This window comes from Scardinius erythrophthalmus, assembly GCF_964197995.2.
Source record: "Scardinius erythrophthalmus genome assembly, chromosome: 25".
Taxonomy (NCBI): domain Eukaryota; kingdom Metazoa; phylum Chordata; class Actinopteri; order Cypriniformes; family Leuciscidae; genus Scardinius; species Scardinius erythrophthalmus.
Window position 1 is genome coordinate 8,347,149 of NC_138245.1, and position 24,744 is coordinate 8,371,892.

Below are 24,744 nucleotides of genomic sequence, written 5' to 3' on the forward strand. Positions count from 1 at the left end.
TTTGGATAGTAACTCTAAAAGGCAGTCAATATATAATATTCTGTACAGTACATTCAATTTAAGTGCTGTTTAAAAAATCATCCTGGGATGTACCTCATGGTTAAGAGTGTGCTAGATAATAATAATATTAATAATAATAATAATAATAATAATAATTTGAGGAGAAATTTGGATTTGGACCACTTCAGCTGCAGTACAACATATGAAGTAAAACATTTTTGTGTGCACTTTTTTTAAGTCTGTCTAGTTTTAAGATACATACAAAGCGCCATCTAGTGGCAATTAAACAAAACCAGTAAGATCAGGATACGTTTTTGTTTATTTATTTATACTTCATACTGACCTGAATATTAACTTTAGGTGTAACTTTAGGTGCTACTGTACATAGTGTTACCATCGTACATTTACAGTTAAAAACTGCCACTTGTGTAAATGTTAGACTAAAGAACACCCACATACAAACTATGAATCAAAAAATATCTAAAACAATAAATGGCATCACTCAAGTAACCACTGCAACATCTAAATTGCCAAAAAAAAAAAAAAAAAAAAAAAAAAAACACTATTTTATTACGGATCGAATAATGGTTGTTTCCTTAGTACATTCACTCACCACTGATGACAATATTGCGCATGAGTGGCTGAGAGGATCAGAATTGAGGTTAATGTTGCTCTCTGGTTTAGTACTGAAACTCTGCTTCAACTGTCCTTAGAACATGTGCAGCTGAGCTTCTGTTGCGTCTGAAGATTAGTTTACCACAGCTGTAAGAGTGTGTGGGATGTGTGGAAAACATGATTGTATCAGCATTAGTTCTCTCTAAATGTCACACACACATATCTTTACAATCCAGACTGACATTCATGCAGTGTATGTGTATGTGTTTGGAGGGGTGTGTGGTGTTAAAGAGCTCTTATATGACTCAGACAGAGAATCCTTGCGACTGTGTGTGGGCTTCACTTCAGTGTTTGTGGTCGCAGCATGTCACTAACGTTTCAAGTGCAAACAGAATAAAGCAAAAGTGCAAATGGGTTACCCTGATAATATTGACACATCTGACTGATGTTTGGGTTCAATTTTGGTGTAGGAAGAAACTATGTAAAAAGTAACCCCATTGGAAAAACATGAAATTGGAGTTTCCCATCATTCAAGAGAATTTCATTTCAAGAGAGCTGCTGTCTGCAAACTACAATCATATTTTAATGTAGAAAAAGGTTAAATGTGTAGTTTCTGCACCACTAGCAGATCCATTTGGTGGACACTTACTCAAATTATTTATAGTGCATTCAATGTATACATTTTTAGAAGTAGGGTACAACGCGGCTAAAGGCACACCTTAAGAAAAAAATTGCTTTTCACTATATATTTGAACATTTATGGAGCAACAGATTTTGTTTGAAAATAAATCATAAAAGTGGTTTATTTTGTTTAAAAATCTTATAAATGTATGATGTGGCAAGGTGTGCCTTTTACCCCACACACAGGGCAAAAGGCTCACCAGCATGGGGGCAAAAGGCAAACAGTAAAACAGTATTTATACAAATACTGTAGTTAAAATAATATATATTTTTTAATGATGTCTAAGCTCAAACCTGCGCAAAACAATCACTTTAACAAAGTTTGTACTATTTTCTGTTTATTTTGATAAATAAAACAATTCATTTTTGTTCAATAATTATACTGTAATTAAAATATGTTAATATTTTTTATCTCATAATCATTTCATTTAGATTTACTGTAGCATCATGATTTATTATGTGAAATGATTAATATCATATTTTTAAATATGATGGTTTCATTATAAATAGGGTGATTATTTCTATAAAGTGGACACCCAACTTAATATATGATATTACCATGTCATGTCAACAAATGGAAAAGTCAGCCAGCTGTTTATTATCATGTTGATTATTGTGCCTTTAGCCCTGCCAGCAGGGGCGCCTTTTACCCCAAATACCATACTTTTACATATTCTTCTGTTATTGAAAAACTGTTGCTTTAATTACCTTGAACAAAACTGAAAATCATTAACAAGACTTTTGTTTCAAAATATATTCAATAATTTTAGCGATTCTCATTTGCTACTTAAATCTAAACATAAAAAAAAAAAACAAAAAAAAAACATTTGATCAAATTAGCACAAAATCAACTTTGTGCTGCTGCCTGTCGATCGCGTCAAGGATCAGCCAAAAATCCACGTGCATCTTGAAAAGCGGATGTTTTGGAAATTGCTGCTGCAAGTTTTTGTGCCATCTAGTGGTTTGGAGGAAAACAAAATCAAAGGAGCCTTTTACCCCTGTGGAGCCTTTAGCCCCGATGTACCCTACATGTGTTTCCTGGGCTTTAAACCTTGACTGGGCAAGTAAGCAACTACCCAGCGAACACCCTAACAACCACTGATTACCCCAAATCAACACAACTTGACAACCACCAAGAATTTCCTGGCAATCACATTAGCTATTGCTCAAAACACCTGTCTAACCATATAGCAACATGCTAACAACTGCTGAGAACACCCTCACAATCACACAGCAACATCCTGGAAACCACCCAGAAACAGCATATCCACATAATAAACAAGCATTCACAACACCTTATCAAGTGCATAGCAACACCCTTGCACTGACACACAAAACCCTAGAAACCACATAGCAAAGTGCTGACACTGATTCAAAACACCTTAGTGACTGTATAACAACAGCTTGGTCTCGGCCCTAGCAACTGCATTGCAATGTGTTAAAAACCAGTCACCTTATCAACTGCATATAAACATACTAACAAGCAGACACGATATTGTATCAGTTGCATAGCAACACCGTTGAACTGAAACACAAACCCCAGCAACCACATACCACTAAAGGTGATGATACACAGGGCAACTTTTTGAGCAATGTTGCTGGGCAATGTTGCCATCAACGGGCAACCAGATGAGACACAGGGCCCACGACCAATCTAAATTATACAGATAGAAATGTATTGCCCATTTTGAATGGGAAAGTGCCCAAGCAACATTGCTCAAAAAGTTGCCCTGTGTATCATCACCTTAACAACAACTCAGAACACCTTAGAACCCATATAACAACATTCGGACATCTGCCTTCATAATCACACTTTAGTAACCACATAATAATATCCTTTCAACAGGCCAGAATACCTTAGCCTGACTACGTCAGACTTGCTACTTCTGCTCAATTTCATTTCGCTTCTGTAGTCAGTCTGAGATAGCAGCTTATCTTTCAGTTTTCCAGCGGCCTTCGGACGGCCGGGCCAATCAACGAACAGAGGGCGGGCTGAGAGCCGTGAAGTAGACGCTGATTGTACCGTGGATGCGTAGATTTACTTCACATAATCTGCAAAAGTCGTTCACAGCCATGTTTACTCCGGTATTTCGCTCGATGGTTTTGTTTTCGCATCATACATGTGTTTACAGTGGAAGTTAGATGCGGCTGAGCATGCGCATAACACACGCCATAACCAAAAGTCATGTGATTGGCTTACGGGTAACCAATGATTTTAAACTTCAGACAAGCGACCCCCGCGAGAGAGAAAACACTTCTCTATTATGCCATTCCAGACTCTGTCTACGAAGCAAAGCGAAGTAGCAGAGTTTGGTATTACCAGGCTAAGAATACCTAGCAACTGTAAACAAATTCAAAATGCCTTAGCAGCCATTTAACAACACCCTGGCATCTACCCTAGAAAATGCATTGCAACGTGCTAAAAAAACAGTCAGAACACTTTATCTAATGCATAGCAACAACCCAGAACACCATATAATAAACTAACAAGCTCTCAAAAAACCTTATCAAATGGCACAAAACCGTAGCAACTGCATAGTCCTTAATGTCCACTGTGGTCTCAACAGTCTGGCCAGTTGAAAATGCTCAAAATAACTTCTTCTGCGGTAGATCCTTTTCCTAGTTAGCACCCAAACTCTGGAACAGTCTTCCTAGAGTTGTTCGGGAGGCAGACACACTCTGTCAAGTTAACCCTATATGGTTTATTCCTTCCCTTAATTAGTTCTCATCACTAGATTCTAACAGTGCTACTGGTGCTCTTTGCTCCACTCTAACAGCTTGTGTAGACAACTTTTGCCCCCTTTCATCTAGACAGTCCGCGCCACCCCTTCTACCCCCTGGCTATCTGATGTTCTTCACAAGCATCATTCTAAACTGAGATGAAGTGGCACAAATCGAAAGATCCCACTTAGCTTAGTTTGGCTCAGATTTGAGCAGGCTCAGATGCAGGCCCATTGCTTCTGAAACCACTCCAATCCAGCACTTTTAGAAAACTACAGACCGATATCCCTTTCCAATTCATTGCCAAGCGTGTGGTGTTAAACCAAGTCTCTACCTTTCTACACAGAACCTCCTGCTCAACAACCAGCCACTCAACTGAGACTCCCTTTCTCTCAGTTAGTGCAGCTCTGAGAGTGGCAAGAGCAGCTTCCAAATCTTGCTGGATCTGTCTGCTGCTTTTGACATGGTTAACCAACAGATCCTCCTGTCAACCCTCATAACAATGGACATCTCAGAAACCACACTTCAGTGCTTCAACTCCTTGTCCAAGCTCTTGTTCAATCAAGACTGGACTATTGTTATGCTCTCTTGGCAGGCCTTCCACCATGTACTGTCAAACCTCTGCAACAGATCCAGAATTCAAAAGCGAGAGTGGTCTTTAACAAGCTAAAGGGAGCACACATCACAACTCTCCTTATCAGTTTGCACTGGTTGCCAATAGCCGCTGGCATCAAATTCAAGGCACTGCCTACAGAACGACCACTGGCTCTGCACCCCCGTGAATAAACTCACTACTCACCACTCACTACAGATTTATGTGCCCTCCAGAAGCTTGTATTCTGTAAGTGAACGGCTCCTTGTGGTGCCATCCCAAAGAGGCACAAAATCACTTTCACTGACCTTTACATGGACTGTTGCTGGTGGAATGACCTGCCAAACCTAACCCGGGCAGCTTTAGCCACTTTCAAGAAACGGATAAACACTTGACATGTTAATATTACCACGTACTATTCTATTATATGTCTGTTCTATCTATTTATATATATAAAAAAAAAATGCTATGTGTACTGTGCTAGACAAACTGGGACTTGTCACAGCACGTGCATAATGTTGCACTATTGTTGATTTGATTGCTTCTATTGTTCTCCTCATTTTTAAGTCACTTTGGATAAAAGCGTCTACTAAATGATTAAATGTCAAATGTAAATGCTAAAGTATTGTTTGGCTGCATAAATTAGGTCAACTGGGAACACTTCCCATAAGATCCGATGTACTTGTTACATCGTAAGAGGAATTACATCTATGCTATTATTAGTCTGTTTGTCTCATTCTTAACCTAAGGTTACCGTAGTCAGCCAGATCTGCTCTGTATCCAGACCAAATGGTAGGCCTTCACCTAGAGACGACCAAAACGCCCTGGATGTCAGTGGAGACCACAACAGCTAGACAAGCCCTAGAGACCGGCCCCCTGTGAAGACCTCGTTGACAAGAGGTTGACTAAATTATAAACAATTTATAATGCTGTATAACAATGCTATATAAGCAGAGGTGATTTGACTTGGCTTGACTTGACATAGCAAAGCTCTTACAACCATTCAGAATTCAGAACTTAGCAACTGCATAGAAATGCCCTAGCAACTGCCATCAACCCAGATACCACCCAGAAATCCTAGCAACTGTTTAGAAATGTATTAACATTACTTTAGAACAGGGGTTTTCAAACTGTAGGTCGCGACCCATTTGTGGGTTGCAGAGTGGGAAGAGGGCAGCTACATTTTAGTTTCATGAATGACTTTCACACACACAAAAGTTGCATGATGTACCAACGTTAAATAGAAATCGCTATATTGCTTAGTCAGTGTGATTTTCGAATCGCAAACTGGCTGTGATTTAATTAGATACAGTAAATATGTCAGCATTGTGTTTTATGAAGCGCGCGCGTGCGACTTGTGATAACAATTTTCGGTTCGGTGCGCATCATTAACGAGAAGAAACTCATTTACTCCAACCACTGCCCTGCATTCTGCATGAGATTGCATTACACCAGAGAATTCAAATGCCACGAAAGGCTGATTCAGGTCTGGGCTACTTTTCCCAAAAGCATCGTGAGCCAAGTTGATCGTAGAGACCATTGGTGGATATATGTTCTACGATCTACTAACAATGCTTTTGGGGAATGCATTCATCTCTGTTGTCTGTTCAACTCAGCGATGTTGTCTTTCGGAGATATGGTCGTTGTAAGAGTGCATTGTTTGCATTCCCTCACGTGCATTTGGCTACCTACCAACATTTATGTTAAAAGTATTTCACATTTATACACACACGAATATGAAAGCGTTTCTGCGCTGAACAACGCTCGAAATATTACACTAAAACTATTTGGTATTCTTCACATTATTTCAACGGCCATTAGGCTGCTATCTTAATCGTTATCAAAATTTTTGATAATGTACCATAAGTTTGTATATTGCAATTAAACCTGTTTGTCATTCATACTATGATGAGGAAAAAAACTGCTCTAAAGAGAACTAATGCCTCCCACCCCACATTCATGCCACATTTGAGAGAGAGAGAGAGAGAGAGAGAGAGAGAGAGAGAGAGAGAGAGAGAGAGCGAGCAAGCTTCAGCGTCAGACAGAGTTAAGAGGAGAGTGGGAGAGACTGAGAGAGAGTAGGAGGAATGAAAATAAGAGTTTATATGCAAGTCAGCATCACAACTGGATGCACAGCATTTCATCAGCACAGGCCCTTATGTTACGTAAATCAAGGGGTGTCTAGAGGTAAGATAAATCTTTAATAATGTGTTTTGGCTGCAGTACTTCTTTTATATTTGAGAAATCATTTTATACAGTCAGAAATTAGCACTGTAATATGTTGTTTCGTAAACATCAAATTAGTTGTTTCATTTCATTTTTCATTTCATTTCATAACACTTTTGCTTTCATAAGTCAGCCTACATTATTGAATTTGCATTTAATGCACAGTTGCATTTTTAGCTTTAGAGGGAAGTATGATATTACCAGAGCCAGAACCTCCTCTTTAACAATATGCAAGGTATATTGTGGTTATGTGCTGTCCTTGCTATGTAGATGGACTGTAAAAAAAAAAAAATAATAATAAAAAAACTAGAATTTCTCTTGAACTGTTTGAAGTCAGCAAAGAATAGATAAATCATGCTGTGGATAAATCGCAGACCTGATAAGGATTATTTTAGATCATTCAGTTTTTTATGCAATTCTGATAAAACATTTTTGGCACCAATTCCATGATAAATATTCACTTTTGCATGTAAAAATCAGCTGTTAGCTGTCCTACCGTAATGAGCAATTCTTGTATTTGCATATCCCTCATTCAAATAAGCCCTTTGGTGCTGATGTTTTGTATAGTATTGCCTGAGAGGGTGTTATTGAAAAATGGTCTCTTTATGTTCTAAAGTATATGTATAGATTGAGGGCTATAAATATTGAATGACAGTATTAGGTCATTTCATTTGAATAAAGAGCTGGGGGATTTGAATAAGTACATACCTCTTTCAACAGTACATCAGGTGCTAATATGTGATAAGTATGTCTTTCTGACAGCGTGGGAATTGAAAACTTTCATAAGTTCAACATTTTGGGTTCAAAATCAAAGGAAAAGGACCGATTGTATCCCATTCAGAAATTAGATCAAACAAATATTTAGTTGTTCTTGATTCATTTCATTCCAAAACAGTATGTGAAAGGTTTTTAAACCTTTCCTACTTGTCAGTTATTTCACTTTTAACCCTTGTAGCAGTCAAACATGCACTGTTATTATGGACAATTTGTAGCCATAGAAAAGCCCTGACGGGGGCAGACTGAAGTTGGTGTGAGGCAGATCGTCTGGTGCTGAATGCTGTTATTAGTGTACCATTAAGTTTTCAAATTGTTAGTGAAGAGGCACTTGTAAAGTATAGAGCACTGTTTCCACAGCGTTACACTTGGACAAAAAAAGAAATGATCTTGGCAGTTAAAGGAGATATATGGAAACATTAAGACAGAGCCATGCAATAAAGCAGTTTTTTTTTTTCTAATCAAAACAACACCACCTTACCGTGAAGTAAGGAAATGCACTGTTTAAGTAATCTGATGTATAAACAGGATATTCAGTGATAGAAAATGTAAGACTTGATTAGATCATGAAAAATAGTTGGAATCCGGTGTTTGGAGGGAGGGATTACAAAATAAACTGTAGTTACTCAATCTTTTTTTCAGAGGAAGATCTAGTTATTACATTTTAATAAAAGTTGAGAAAAATTTTACAAGTTGTTTTTTAATTTGAAATAACATGGTCTGATGAATAATGAGACCATGCATTAAGACAGTAAATATTCAATTTTATGTTGTCATTTTTGTTTGTTTTTTATTTGCTGATACAACAGTGGTATTAGACTTTATACTGACACATATTGGCGTGAATGCGGCATTACACAAAAGCTAAAATTGTAAAAATAGTAAACTTCACAATATACTGCATATTTAAGTTTAAAAATGTTCTTTACAGAGGTTTTTTAAGACTTAATATTGTGTCTGTTGGCTTTTTTTCAGAAATTCTTAGCACTGGAAACCACCCAACAGTTCTCCAGTTAGTGTGATGCCATCTGTCTCCTTTGATACCTAAATCAATTTACCCATCACAACAACTCAAAGAACTATCAAAGCCTTGAATGCTAAGAGCTGACGCCCTAAGATTCTGAAAGCATCTTAAATGATCTTCCCCATAAGAAAACTTACACCATAAACAATTCATAAACTAAGTTATTGACATATCTCCAAAACCACTAAGCAAGACGTTTAAAGAGAGAAAGAGGAGGACAACAGATAATTTATGTCAAATGTGATACTGTGCAATCTTTGTTGTGCTAATGGCAAGAAATACAAGTTCCTCCTCAGAATTAGAAAAATGGAATTCTGTACCAAATTCCAATGAACAGTCATCTGAACACATTTTTAAAACCCCCTCACCCTTTTGGAATCAGGAATTAATATTCAGAAGACCTAGACATGTACGGGAATCCACACCTGACATTGTCACAGATGCATTTAACTTGTATAATTACTCTCCTGACCTCTCTTGTGTTATTGGAGCCAATCAGATCCACTCTTCACTGAGTCAGATCTCTACTAACAGTAGATATCTGCCACCTTCATCAAAATTACTTGTGACTGACCCAAATACGCTGCATAGTATTGGAAGGGGTACTTCATACTGGAGTTATTTAACTCCAGGAGTAGGACATGGACTTGTCCAAGGTTTCAGAAAGCTGCCTAATCCACAAGTCGACCCGTTGTCAGCTTCATATTTCTATACAGGGGTTGTTAGGGACGTTCTAAGAAGAGATGTTCCAAATGAGGAAGTCAAAATGTGCATGCAAAATGAGAGATCGAAGTATTCACATTGGTACCACGAACCACAGAGTCAAAGAAGCTGCTCCAAAAGAGACAGTGAGAGACATTATGTGAAAAACAACCCACTTCTAGGTTCTCTACTTTATACAGATTCTAATAAAAAACATTTTAAACACAACACAAAGTACGACCACCATCAGCCGCTTGATTTGAACTGTTCTACTCATGCAGTGCCTGAAGGATCAAAGTGGCAAGGTGAAAATCAAACAAGAGAGGAACTCCCCCTACTGGTCTGGAGAGGAGATGCAGAAAAACACAACCACCTATCGAACACCATCACACAGTCTACATCCTCCTCTTCTGCCCTATACATTCTCCGTCGCTTTATAGAAGGCTCTTTGGTGGAGCTTGAGGGTGGTCGACTGAAGCGGGTGGAGGATTTAAGGACAGAAGATTTGGAGCAGTGTGCTCAATTACATCCTGAGCTGATGCTGAAACGTTTCACTGTGTTAAAGGTCACACCTTCACACACACCTGCGCTGTCTTGTTTGCACGTGGAGATTGAGCATGACCACTCGCAGGTAAGCACACACATAGACAGAAATATTCCTGATATGCTGCATATTGAGGAATAATCAAGTCTTACTATTCCAACCATCTTCTCTGAAACACAAAATATGTGTTCTGCCAAGGATCTCTTTTTTTTAGAACAATAAATGAAGGGACATAAGGAGTAAAAATTATATTAAAATATAATGTCATTTTCAGGTGAACTATTCTTTAAAATATTTAAAACATTTCTGCAGTTGTCTCTGGAAGTGAGTGAAGGGCTGCCTTTCTTCGTGTGTGGGCATGGTTGGTCCTCCTGTAACCCTCAACACACAAGTCAATCCTGCAGACTTCAATGCCGCCAACTAAGGGTGGGTGACGTGTGCTTGGCACTGACGCATATGCCCGCTTCTTCATCACAACCTACCAATCAGGACGTAACTGAAGTGGCTGGACATCATTTGGTCAATGCTGAAAAGAAGCCCACACCACAGATAAAAGATAAATCAAGAAAGAGACACTTCACAGCTCCTGAGTTCAGGGAAATTTCAAAAATCAAAGATTGAGCAACTAAAGGCTGAATTATGTACTGTTGAATTATAACAAAAAGTGTATTTGCTTTAAAAAAAATCTGAATTACAGTCAAATATTACACATATACATAAGTAGGCCTATGTGTACATTCTAACTGCCATCTTTTGCAAATATGTGTATGTATAGTAACTGCAATGTTACCAAATCAAGTTCACTACCATTCAAAAGTTTGGCGTCAGTGAGATTAATGGTCACAATTTATATGAGGTTTACTATGTACTCACATAGAAAAAAAAAAAAAATGGTACAATGTACTTATTGAGTTCATGCTGTATAGCAAAACGCTTTTATTGCGGTAGGACACAGGTAAGGTTAGGGACAAGTTTGGTGGTTCGGCTAGGTTTAAGAGTGGGGTGAGGGAAGGGTCAACAGTGTAATTATAGCAAGGCCGTAACCATGTCTTAAATTTTTTTGCATTAAAATAGTAAAACATTTCTTGTCTCGTCACACTCAGTTAGGAATTATATGAATCACATATATTTTCCATTCAAAACAGCCATATTTGTGAAAAAAGTCGGGTAGTTTGCATCACTGGATGTTACTGTCAGTCGTTTAACATTTCAATCGTAAACCAGTTGACATGTATTAAATAATTTTATATTCACATCTTTTATTTACTCTCTTTTGAACTGAGGCTTCTTGCTGTAAACTCCGCCTACTTTGATTTGATTGGCCATTTTAATCATTTTGACATTGATGAACGCTGAGGCAGACCAAAGTATAAATGTAACTTTTATACCTTTGTCATCCTAACAACATACAGAGTGCTGCGCAATGGAGAATTTCAAGAATTTCAAATATTGGATAATCCAAAGAAACGTTTTCTTGAGCCAAATCAGCATATTAGTATAATAAGAGTTATGGCTGCTGAAAATTCATCACAGGAATGAATTACAATTTAAAATATATTATAGAACATATATTTTTTTTAAATGTAAAAATATTTCACAATATTTTGTGAGCATAGATACTTCTTTCAATAAAGATTAAAAAAAGAAAATCTTGTCAACCCCAAATTCAGTTAGGCTGCAAAACGCATATAAGACCTTTTTTTACAACTACCACAGTACAACAACAAAGTAGGGTATTACAATAGTTATTTTTATGTTTTGTAGTGTATAATTTTTATAATGCTCACACATTGGTATAAAGGCCATCTTAAAAACCTTTGATATCTGATATTGGAGTCTTTGTTTTTTCTCTCTCTCTCTTTTTTTTTTTTTTTTTTTACATTGGACTGTATGGTAGCTTGGTGGTAATATGCTGGTGTACTCCTAAAAGCCGACCAAATAAACAGCATATTTAGGCCTATGCAAAAATATTTATGACATAATTTCCTTCTCAACAGTGTATACATTGTTTTGTTTTATAGCATGTTTACATATGCAACCCACAGATTTTTATAATACCTGGGGAAAAATATCTGTTATCATTTCCATTCAGACACACACAACTTCATGAGATAACTGGATGGCACTAGCTGAATTAGACATGCAGTATAATGAGGGCATGTAACAATAATGTAGCATACTGCTGTTTGAAAGATTTGCATAATGTATTCTGTTTTACACACTATTTGTAAAAGGATATTGTAGGAAGTATATTTGTGTTCTTTTCTGAACAAGGGAGTCTATGTAATTCCTAACGCCGAGTTAATCATTAACATTCTCATGTCCATCCCATAAGTAGAAGCCCTCTGATAAAACAACACAAAACATCTAATTTCATAGAATATTTACATTTACATTGTTTGATTAATGTGAAGTGGTTACTTTGTGATTTTTTTGTATTGCAATTTTCATGATAAAACATATTTCCTGAACAACATTAATATATATATATATATATATATATATGGCATATAAAATGTTTTTCAGTTCTCCAAACATCTGGTTTCGAAAATCATCTTTTCCATCACTGGAGCCTCTCTTTAACGAACCGCTACAATGTTGTATTGTATCGACGTTATTAAGAACAGCTGCACGGGTCACATTTTCATCTGCCAAAATCTATCACCTCCTCTTTAGACAGTTTTATTCATTTCATTTTATCATTTGATTTATTCCGAATGTTCAGATCATAACCAAATGCTCTCCCCTGATACCGCCCACCTGCTGGCTTGGCCACTCTTCACAGGAGAGGACGAGCTAAGTGATGACTCGGATACTGCAGGTGCACACATCCTGCAATACTGACACATGAGTCACATGAATTACCAGACACACACACACACACACACACACACACACACACACGCGCGCGCTATCTTTGGTGGGACTCTCCATTGACATAATGATTTTTATACTGCAAACTGGTATATTCTGTCCCCTTACCCCTAAACCTACCCATCACACCCACCTACCCATCACAAAAAAACTTCATTCTGTATGATTTATAAGCATGCTTGAGACTGTGTGGACTTACCATTTGCATAATGTTTTTTATGCTGAGCTAATGATTCTTTCTATTATTAATCATTAGGTTGTCATAAGGTATTTATTGTGGTTCAACATGTTCTCTTGGTGTTGTGCAAGATCTTATCAGAAATCTGTCCCCAATGAACCCAAAAACGCTTCCATCCAACTTTTTATGTGTACTCTATTTAGTGTCTGTAGAAACGACATTTATCTTTTAAGATATTTATGTTAATTAATGTGTTTAAAATTACACATTGTATTACAGTTACTATAATAATTACAGTAATGAAACATTTCGCTAACACTTTCTATGAAGCCCATGCTTGTAATAAATTATAGCCCCATTTATACTTATTTAGAAGTATTACTATTCTATAAATATATTTATAGAGACTCATTAAGACCTATACTGCATTATAAGGACAGTTATAGTTACAATTATATTATTTTTATAATTATGTGTCATGCATTTGCTTTTTAAATGTGCATGCTCATAATCCATTATACACTAATTTATAAATGATAGAATAAAAAATAGTTCCAGGGACACTTGTTTGCTGTACCAGTTAGTTATCAATTCTCTCTTTAATGGCTAATGTTTGCATTAGAGGTCATGAATGGTAATTCTGATTTGTTAAAATCTATATCTCCTCAGTCATATGCATGGTATTGCTTATAGCAATTTGGAATTACACTGTAAAAAAAATATTGTTGCAGTGTTTTGCTATTATGTTACAGAAAAAAAGATACTTGTTTTCAACTGTTTGTATTAATGATTTCTGTGTTTTTTTTCTCCATTATTTTATTGCAGGAATCATTGTTCATTAGTTACATTTACAAGTAAGCAACTTAAAAATGTATAATGAGCACATCTTCATAATTTCTTAACATTTGCTTTAGGAAAATTGCAGCCTATCTTTTCATTTTACTTAAAGCCATCAATTATGCATTTATAAACTCACATGATAAATCTGAATTATTAAAAAGTCAATGTAACCGTATACGACTGACTAATTAATACTTATAAATCAGTGTATAATGGATTATGAGCATGCGCATTGAAAAAGCAAATGCATGACTTATGCGTAATTATAACAATCATATCAATGTACCTATAACTGTTCTTATAATGCATAGGTCTTAATGAGTCTTTATAAATATATGTATAAAATAGTAATACTTATAAATAAGTATAAATACAGTAGAGCTATAATTCATTATAAGCATAATTCATATAAAGTGTTACCAACATTTCCTTTTCTTTGTGTTTTCAGATAGCCTTTGTTTAGCAAGATAACTGCTTAGCCTAATGGCCTACTAATAGCATAGAGCGCTAACTGGTTAAGAAAAGCCCTGTTGTTTAGCCAATACAAGAGATTGTGATAATGTGCTATTGTTTTTATTAAGGTATATTGAGAGGATCTTGATTGGCACTCTCGTTTGACACTGGATTCATCAACAACAGAATGGGGGTCAGAACAAAACACATATTGAGACAGAAATTTAGCATGAGAACCTATTCTATGCTCGACATAAGTATGTACAATTATTAATGAATGAGATCCAAAGTAATTTAAATATATTCACTCGAAATCAATTGCCAGTGAAGTTGTAAACACGAAACTATGAGCTTGACTGAAGCCTCTAAAAGGCCAAATCCATGCACGTTTTTTTTTTTTTTATGACTGAGGAACTGATAACTGCTGAGAGAAAACATGTGTTCTTTCATGTATGCGATGAAACCAAAGTGACTCCAAGGCAAAATTGAATTTCATATTTTCTGCAGTCCTTAAACGAATGCTGAACATATGTGAAAGGGTTTGTTGAGTGTCCTGAAATAGTGCAATTATGTGAAGAGTGAAAATATTGCTTTGACTCATTGTAACAGACACCCAGAACTTGAATTTCTAACTCACATCTTGTGCTGAAATACAGTGGGGTCTGAAAGACTTCGACCACAAGGAATTTCTGTGATTTAAAGGTATAGCGGAGGATTTTTTACTTCCGGGTGGATCACCTATACTATTGGTCCTCCTAATTGTCAATCATTCTGGTGAATCAATCAAACTTTTCAAAAAGTGGAGAGGGCGGGTCTTATCTAAAATTCGGAGAGATCCTCCGCTATACCTTTAACATCTCATTTAAACCTGCAAATAAACAAATTTTGATGTAGAATTAAAAATAAATATTTAAGATTATAAATTCTCCCACCGAAGCACACATTTTCAACTCATGCTGAAAGAGGGACATACCAGGTACTAAAACATTCTCAAATTCATATTTGTTTTTCATTCAACTTTTTACTCACATTGTTATGCTTATAATATAATTCTTAAAGGAAAGGAAATATTAAAAAATAAAATAATTTTCATTTCACCAAAACACAAGCATTTTCACTAGTGGTCTCAGATCTTTTGATAAGGTTAGTCATGGCAGGATTTCCCAGAAATTACTTAAGTGAATTATATACAGAAAACATAGTGTGTACAAGTTGTACGTTTGTAATTACAACTCAATAGAGCAATGTGCTTAAATCAATTGCATCTTCCCTGATCAGTCTGGTTAAATCTGTGAGGCTCTCTGTATCTGCTCATGTCTTCTTTGATACTCCAAACTTGGCTTTCTATACCGAAATGAAAGCCAGAAGGCCCCACACTTGACTCAGCTTTGGTCAACCTCAAACAATTCCAGGAGTTTTGAGTCTTACATGAAAATGAATGCTTTGAGGGTATTTTCTTCTAACAGAAAAGTCCGGTTTTGATCCAGTAATGAGTCTCTTTCCTCACTGGGCACCTGATAGTCACTAAAAAAATAAGTATTTGCATCCCGTATTTTTTTCCATACTTTATGAATCCCTCCGGCAAGGGCAGAAGTAGTGATTAGTGGCATCCACAGGCTCTGACGACCATGTTGCGGTACTTTTTCAAAATTACATTGGAACTGTCATCGAAGTACAAAACAGAAATTCCGTGCAGCTGAGTTGGAGCGCAGCAGGGCTTTGGGACTGTTTCTGGGTTTATGAAATGGACCTAGAAAGACCAGAGAAATAAATTATTTTAAGTGAAAAATTATGATTATAACAGCTGCAGAGCATAAGTATATAAATGTTTAAAACTTGAATACATTTTTTATTAATAATGTCCATCTCCTGTACAGAACTCCAAAGAGGGCTCTGCAAATTTAAGGGCTTAATTAAGGGCACTGCTCTTAACCCCAGGTTATTGTCGTTCTAAACCCCACTTTTAACCTCAGGTAAAGGAATGTTTCACACTTGTAATTTAGAAGTAGGGTTAACACCAAATGAAACACTGCTCCGGAGCAGGGTTAGCACCGCTTTTACAGTCTTGAGCCCAAACGTGCACAGCGTCAAACAATGCTGTGTTAAAATGTTATGGCTAGATGCTTCACAACAGACAACTAGTCAAGTACCTTATATTATTGGGGTTTGAACAGTCACAGAAACACTGCATGTTGTATAAAAAAATGTAGAAAAAAATGTCAAAAGGTGATGGGAAATGTGTCAGCTGGTGTGACAAAGAGACTTTAATTTTTACATTTATAGTTCGAAAGCTGCATTCAGGAAAAACTTGATAGTAAAGTCAGAAATATATAATATGGGGAGGCACAATGCTTGTGTGCTGTGTTTGTCCAATCAATGACACTGACACATCAAATATGCAAATTGGAATGTTCACCCAAGGTTTAGGATTTTACAGTGTGAAATGTCATTAAATGAATATCCAGGATTAATTATTAACCCTGGGTAAATTATGAGCAGTGTGGAACGTGAAGCAAGATAACCCAGGATTCCGTTTAACTGGGGTTTAGAATGGCCAGGGTTAACTATTTCAAGTGTGAAAAGCCCTTTAGAATACCTTGGCTCACAAATTTTCTACCAGTGAGGTTTGATTTTATTGACGTGTCACCATATTTTGGTTGAGCTTTATGTACTTGAGTTGATCAATAATTTGACCCTATTGATTTTCATTGTATGGACAAAAACATTTGAAAATAATCATGCAAAAAAGACAATCATATGAGACTGAAATTACACGTTGATCAGTAAATGATGAAAACATTTTTGGGTTAACCATTCATTTAACGTAAAAAATGATTGTGGGACTTACCAGTGTCTGTACAATAGCATGGTTTGTGGCATTCATATAAGAGTTCAAAGGAAACACACATTCTCCTTCACAGTAGTACGCAGCATAACCCTCTGGAGCAATGATCCAGTCCTGGAAACGCAAGAAAGATGAGAAAGTTTAGATGAGATAAAGGCACACAATAAAAGAGCAGTCTGAAACACTTAGCTCATCCCAATACCTGCCATCCCAGATCTCTGAAGCTCACATAGAGTTCATGCTTCTTGCAGCCTTGTTTGGGATCTACGCTGGCACCGTCTGCATAGAACAGGAGGAAGGATAATTAAATGTAGCACATTTGTATGTTAATAAACTGTATATTTATTAGCGTTAGGTAGTATGATGGTATATACTGTATGTCGGATGGTAGAATTAAAAAAAAATGCATAAGGCTGAAAATTACAACAATGAACAAACACAAGATAACATTTTATTGTAAAAAGTGTCACCTGTGGCCTCAGCTGTCTTTAAAGCCACCTGGCTGGGTGCAACACCAGGTTTGGGGTTTTTAGAACGGTGGTTACCCCTCTGTTTGTTTCCTGATGCTGAACGTACACTACGGAGGTGGATTCCCGATGCTTTCAAAAACGCCACCATAAATGGCTGCTTATTCTGAGGTCCACTGCTGCCCACCAGACCTGCTCTCCTTGGGTTCATTCTCTCACCTACAGAGGGCGATATGAGTTGCATGATGCATATTCTGCTTATGAGTTCTCATGTTACAATATTTTGTTTTTGTTGTTCAGAACAACACTGGAGCCCCCTGATGTTTTAAGACATTTAAAAAAAAAAAAAATCTTCTTTTGTCTTTCACAGGTGAAAGAAATGCGTACAGGTTTGGTTTGACGTGATGGTGAATAAATGATGACAGAATTTTCATTTTTGCCTGAACTAACCATAAAGGGAAAATTCTGTCATTGATTATTCACTCTCATGTCATTCCAAACCTGTAAGACCTTCGTTCATCTTCGGAAACACAAATGAGGAGCTTTCTGTCTCTCCATTGACAGCTTATGCAACTACCACTTTCAAGCCCCAGAAAGGTAGTAAAGACATTGGCGATTTAGACAAGAAATTGGAGATTAATATTTTGTAAATAAAGTGGTAAATTATGTTTTATTACGCAAAAAAATGCACTCATGGAGTCAAATGGGTTCCTTTTTTTGATGCCTTTACTACTTTTCTGGGGTGTGAACGTGGTATTTGCGTAGGCTGTCAATGGAGGTACAGAAAGCTCTCAGATTTCATTACAAAGATCTTCATGTGTGTTCCGAAGATGAGCGAAAGTCTTACGGGTTTAAACCGATATTAGGGTGAGTAATTAATGACAGAATTTTCAATTTTGATCAACCATCCCTTTAAGTACCATTCTGCCATATGGTAGGATGGTAGTTTGGCAGGTTATGTTATAAAGATATCTTGATATTTGAAGTTACCATATGCGGTTTCCAGAGAAAGCTGCAGTCCCAAGTTCTGACCAGGTTTTATGACCCAGTGGTTACTGGTGACCGTGAGGTCAAATACCAGCCATCCTTCTTCTGCCGCCCATACGACTCGCGAGTCCAGCAGGTACAGCTCCCTAAGCAGGGTCAAAAGAGGTCATATATGGGTCAATAGCTCTATACTACGATCGAAAAAAAAAAAAGCGTACATGATGACAATAAAAAACACATGTTGCTATGCAGGTCCTAGAATGTTCTGGGCTTACTGGTCCAAGTCTTCAAGGCCCCGCACATGACATACAGAGGGGGAAAAAACAAGATATTGTGGCTTTGAATTAAGAATTTGTTCCTATGATTTATTCATTTGTTTCCTTGTTTTAGGTAAATTGTGGCTTCTAATTTGTGGCCACAATATCTTTTTTTGTCATGCGATGGGTGCTGTACAAGTCAGTAGGAGTAACCCACCCCCAAATTTTTATGACATTCTAGTCCCGAGATATGGCTTGAATTGGGCCCCTCGCTCAGTGTAAGTCTATGGGACTTTTCGTCTGTTTGATTGTCTGCCAGGTGAAAATTAAAAGTCAGATTGTTTAGTAGTAGTAGTAGTAGTGAAGTAGCACACCAATTCTCAACAAGTCACATGAGTTTAAGGGAATCATTTATGATGCATTAAGTGTGAGGAACAAGATACATGCTGAACTTTAATGTTTATGGGTGAGTTTGTTGAAATAATTAACTCATATTAAGACCAAGCACCACTAACTACAGACGTAGAATGATTAGACCTTCTAATTTATGTGGATTTAAATTTTCTATATATTTATAGTAAAGGTGGGGTTACATTAGCAAAATTTCACAGGCAAAATAGGTCCATTCATTGTCTGATGTAAATAGTGTACCCTGCTGAAAAATACAGCATAAACACGGCATAAATTCCATGTTGGTAGCTAGTTGGTAGCCATAGCTGGTCCACAGGTACTCCTGCTTCCTCTGCTGTTGACCAGCAAACCAGCAACCAGCCTCCCATGCAGGTCCTAGCATGCAAAACATACCTGGTGACCAGAAATGCTGGATTTTTCAGCGAGGTAGAAATGTATTAAAGCATAACTCACACATAGGTAACTTTCAAACCAAGCAACTTCCTGGTCAACACAAAGCGAATCTGTGAGATCATAAAACTGTAACGAAATCTGCCAGAAATTTGCCAGACAATGGTAAATGTGGCCACACATCAAATATCTCAATCTCAATGAGTAGATTCAATGTAAAGCATAATTCATAATGTAGTCGAATAGGAGCATCATTAGCATTAACATCATGATTCCATCATGAGGTTTTCTTTGCAGACAAGGAATGAGAAGCTAAAATGTCATCTCATGCCAGAACTTGTTATCCTTCTCAGATAAAGATAACACAAAATAAGCTCTATTCCATGAGATAAGAACTTGAGGTCTGGCTCATATGACCCATAAAATCAAAAACAACTGACGCTGCACAGGCAACAACATGTTTCCAAGACAGCTCAAAGTTCTCTCTTATTAAATGTGGCGTTAGTTAAAAGACATCAGATTGTCCTCTGGTGATGAAAACCGGGGGCTTCTGGATGGTTCTCCTGAACAATGACTTGACTTACAGGTAGGATTTCAGACCTTGAGGGCATCAGGAGACTAGGTGTCTAGTCGCCTTGCTGTCTGTGCGCATCAACGGGGCGAACTGTCTCTGCATGACAATGGGAGAGGTGCAGGAAGGATGATTCACAATGGGTGGTCTTCACAGGGAATGTGTGCATCGGGGGTGGATAATGCTTTAGTGTGCATGTAATTTAGGACAAGCAATGGAGAACTTAAGAGAGAGAGTCTGTCTGAGCATGTCTCACCTGGAGGACTTCTTCAGGTTTGTTACTTTATGGACACAATCAGAACTTTCCAAAGAGGTGTGATCAAGGATGAGGGAATGAAGGGGAAATCATTTTGAGGAATGGGGTGTTTCTCCAGATGTCTGGGGTGAAGAACTTCCCTTCCACTGAGGACTTTGCATCTCAATAATTGACAGTAATAGCTTTGTAATGGCGGCGGCCCTCACTGCTTGTTAGTGGCCACACCGTAAATCAGATAGAGGAATTCTGTGGGAGCCCTGGCACTAGACATGTACCGTTGGGCAGACAAATCAGTGTGTGTGTGTGTGTGTGTGTAGGCCCATTCCTCCCACATTTAGGCTTAAAAAGTGTGAGTGGTGGCATATGTTTCATTTCAGACATTTCACTGTATTTTTTATTATGACTAGAGGCCATAAGACACTGCTCTATTAAAAACCCAACCAACTTGAACATACCATTAGCTTTCACATATCTGAAAAATTATATCCTTTACTCACAGCTGACACAATAAATAACAAAACCATTAAAGGCCCAGGGCAAACAGATGCACATCCAAATTAAAGTCAATGTGAAACACCATGCCCATTTTACTTCCAATATCTGACATATTTTACAATAGAACAGATTTTCAATGAAAGAACAAGACGTGATATCATACATTGATAATTGATTGGATCATGAAAGTGAGTGTTACATTCCACAATAGAACAGAAAGTTGGAGGGGAGGAGTTGAGAAGGGATTTGTAAAGTCAGTCGAAAAAGAAAGTAGTTTGAAAGAAGTAGCAATTGATTGCATTTTGAAATATCATGCACTGTTGAATCATGCACAATTGAACAAGGAATGTTCTTGGCAATGTCATGGGCTGAATGGCCAAATACAATTATTTTTTCTAATGTATTTTATAATGACATACCTTTTGGGCTGCTGTCGAAGCACCTGGAACACACTGACACGGAATGTCTCATTTTCATAACGCTCGTGCACAAAGTCCTTGTAGATACGGAACTCTGCAGCAGTCAAGGTTTCTCCCACCGGGATACGGGAGAGGTCAAAGCGGAACTCTCTACGGTGCTGATGATATAAATGGAGGTCTTCATCTGGGTCCACTTCAGAAAGAGAGAGATGATTGAGTAAAAAGTTAATTTGTATGAAATGTAATTGAACTGTCCTTCAAGAACAAAAAAGCCATTTCTATTATAATTTTTATTTCTATTATCATTTCATTTAGCTGCACATTAACATGCATTTTAAGACAATAATGTGAAAAATAGTCACAGTGTGACTGTCCTTGTGGATAGAAATATTATTTGGGGAAAAAAAAATCATTATCTAAATGGTTAACTTCTATTTGTCACAGTCCACATTGATTTCTTGTTAAGTGACTCCCCCAATGTAATGTTATTAACTGATATTTTGCATAGAAGTTATCTATGTAAAATGTCAGAATCTGTGCTGAGTTGGTTAAAAACTCAAGACCGCTTGGTCTCAATGCAAACTACAGGCTTTTGTCTCATTCAACTTCACAGTGCCGCTGCCCACTAATGAGTACACACACTCACACCACAGCATAAGTCACCATACCCAGACTTCATTCTGTCAGAAGCACAGTCGAGTCACACTGAACGCTTACACTTGATTGCCTCACCCACATCACTGTGTCCAAAAAAGAAATGTTTGCTTCCATAAGCCAGTGATTGATCTGGGCGCTGGGTACCCTGGGGAGCAAAGCTGGGGGAGAAACCACATGCTCTGCACCCACCCACCATAGACTTCAATCACACACATGTGCCAACCACAAGAAAAGCTCTGTTAAGAGCCTGGCCCGGAAACCAACGGTGCCCCACATATACATATACATATACGTAATGGATACACATGCACATTCAGATGGTATATCGGTGGCTCAGATGGAGACTCCTTGGCATGCTAACCTGAGAGACCTGTTAACTGTGGTAAATTAATCTAATTCCGGATAAGGAAGAGGTCTTGTGTAGCATCTGGCTTGTTCCAAATATTCTAGACATGGTTGACCACATCTGGGACAAGGTTGTTCCTATTCTGTTGAAAAGACCACCACATCACCAGCATATGTTGGGTTGTGGATGCTGGGATCAACTAGCTTCACCAAAGATGATTTTTTGGTCACCATTCCAGCATAACCTTCTGAACCATCATGGAAATTCAAACAGTTCCAAGCTAATACTTTCATTGGGGTAGGCCTCATTTCCTCTGTTCTTGGCAATTGGCATCTGAATCTGTTAATCCATACCCATAAACATCTCCATGAGTGCAGAGAAAAAATTATAATAATATGAATGAAGTCTTAGCCGACACAGACTTGACGCCTGTGTTGTTTCCTCCCAAGCCTAACTCAGCTAAGGCCATCCTTAGAATTTCCAGTCTGGTGGTGGCATGAGCAGAACATTTCCTGGAGTATATTGTGGTGTTTTTACGATGCTAACCAATCTGTCATCCTTGATTAACACCCCTCCACTTACTCCAAGGTTTTCAAGTGACCTCCTGCAGGTATGCAGGGAATAAGTCATGATGATTCCTCATCTTTTCATTCACATCCTGTCTGTGAGTTTGTGAAATCTTGCGAAGATTTGAGTCTTTCCCTACATCTCACTATCTTGCGAGAGCACAGTTACTGGTGAAGCACTCTGAGAGGAAGAACTCTGAGGTATGTGCATACTCAAAATAGCGAGTCATTTGTTTGACCGCAATTAAACAGTGGAAAGAATAACACGGGTATTTTATAGAGGTAATAATTGCATGTATAAGGTTTGGTGCATTTATGTGAAATACCATATGATGCAATGATCTGCGCTCAGATATGCATGCTGCACCATGTGATGTGTTCTAACACTTAATTCTTGATCTGAGGACAGGAATGAGGGCCAATACACTTGGCAGAACAAACCATTTTAATTGTTATAATCTCTGTTGAGCTAAACCAATTATTCTTGCTGATGCAAGCCTTTTCAGTTGTGGGATATGTGCTATCAATCAGTTAAAGGTTTTAATCAAATTATATACATGACAATCAATCAATCAATCGCATATATCAATATTTGCTTAGAAGAACCCTCAAAAGATGATTCAAAGATAATTAAATTATTGCATAAACTTTACAAATAGTGGTTTTAGAAGTTAATAAGAGAACATTCCATTGTCTCAATGCTAGGCTAAATGCTAAATATCAGACAATGACAAATGTGTTTTCTGAGATGGCTGAAAAACTAATTGGGGGTCTAATCGGCTTTTGATACCAAGGCAAGAAATCTGAGGTAAGATCTGCTTACTTTCTTCAAAATCAGCTTATGAACATAAACAGGTCGATTTGTATGCTGCTTGTTGTACGAGCTTCTACTTTGAGTTTAGAGTTGCAGGGAATTTGGATTAACAATTCACATAAGGGATCACTGTTCATTTTTGTTTGGTAATGATAATCTTCGTCGACTTTTTATCTTAAATGTAAACTGACTAGGTGTCTGCTGCAGCCTCATGTTCCATGTCAAACAATTCATTTAATGCCGTTTTGGCTTAAAAACATGCCAGTCTAAATGTACCAGGCCAAATAAGTGCGAAAGGTCTTGATTTTGATAAGAAAGGTTGGGGAGGATTTTTACATTTTCATGGAGCATCAGTGTCTGTGTCAAACTTCCAAGTGAAACACGTAAACATGGAAAATGGGAGTCATTTTAACCACAAGCTGCTCTATGAGGTCACAGCCAGGTTGCTGGAAAACCACAACCTCTTTGTAAATGAAAACTAGAAAAAGAAAGTTTGGAAAGCAAACTTTGATGTTAGCTTGACAACGCATTCAATTTTACTTTTTTTTTTTTTTTTTACAATTAAACTTTTATTTTATTTTATTTTATTTGTATTAGGTCCATTCCAACCAGTTAATCTTAGTCTGTCAAAGCAGACAAGAACAGAAGAATGTCAGAATTATTAACACATTAATATTTTAGATAGTTGGATTGAAAAAACCTTGACAGGAAGTTTAAAACAGTTTGAAGGTTATATAAACATTGAAGAGAGGTGTGAAGTTTGAAGGTTGTTATATAATCATTGTGTGCTTATACAATTTGGTAGTTTGAAGAGAGATTTCAGGTTTGAAGGGAAGCATGTCTACCTAGGAGGTTGTGGTTACTTGACAAGCTGGTTGCTTGGTAGTTGCTAGGGCCTTTAAATGTGTTTCCTCAGGTGATTTCTTGGTAGTTGCAAAGGTTCTAGCTGATTGCTACATGGTTGCTAAGGTGCTCTGAGTAGTTGCTAGGGTGTTCCGGGTGAGTTCCAGGGTGAAATTATTCTGCCAGTCATCAGAAA

At 37.4% G+C, this 24,744-nt stretch overlaps 1 protein-coding gene across 1 annotated transcript in view; it reads right to left on the reverse strand.

Moving 5' to 3' along the window:
- Positions 1-14,380: 14,380 nt before the first annotated feature.
- Positions 14,381-24,744, reverse strand: part of LOC308685345 (bone morphogenetic protein 7-like) — a gene marked incomplete at its 5' end in the record, with an annotated part of 11,057 nt that continues 693 nt past the window's right edge. Inside the window, 6 exons of the mRNA XM_081357047.1 lie at positions 14,381-15,974; positions 17,073-17,183; positions 17,272-17,348; positions 17,540-17,755; positions 18,527-18,669; positions 21,323-21,515. Of these exons, the coding sequence (XP_081213173.1) occupies positions 15,825-15,974; positions 17,073-17,183; positions 17,272-17,348; positions 17,540-17,755; positions 18,527-18,669; positions 21,323-21,515 (890 nt within the window). The 3' untranslated portion in view covers positions 14,381-15,824. The remainder of the gene's footprint in view (positions 15,975-17,072; positions 17,184-17,271; positions 17,349-17,539; positions 17,756-18,526; positions 18,670-21,322; positions 21,516-24,744) is intronic.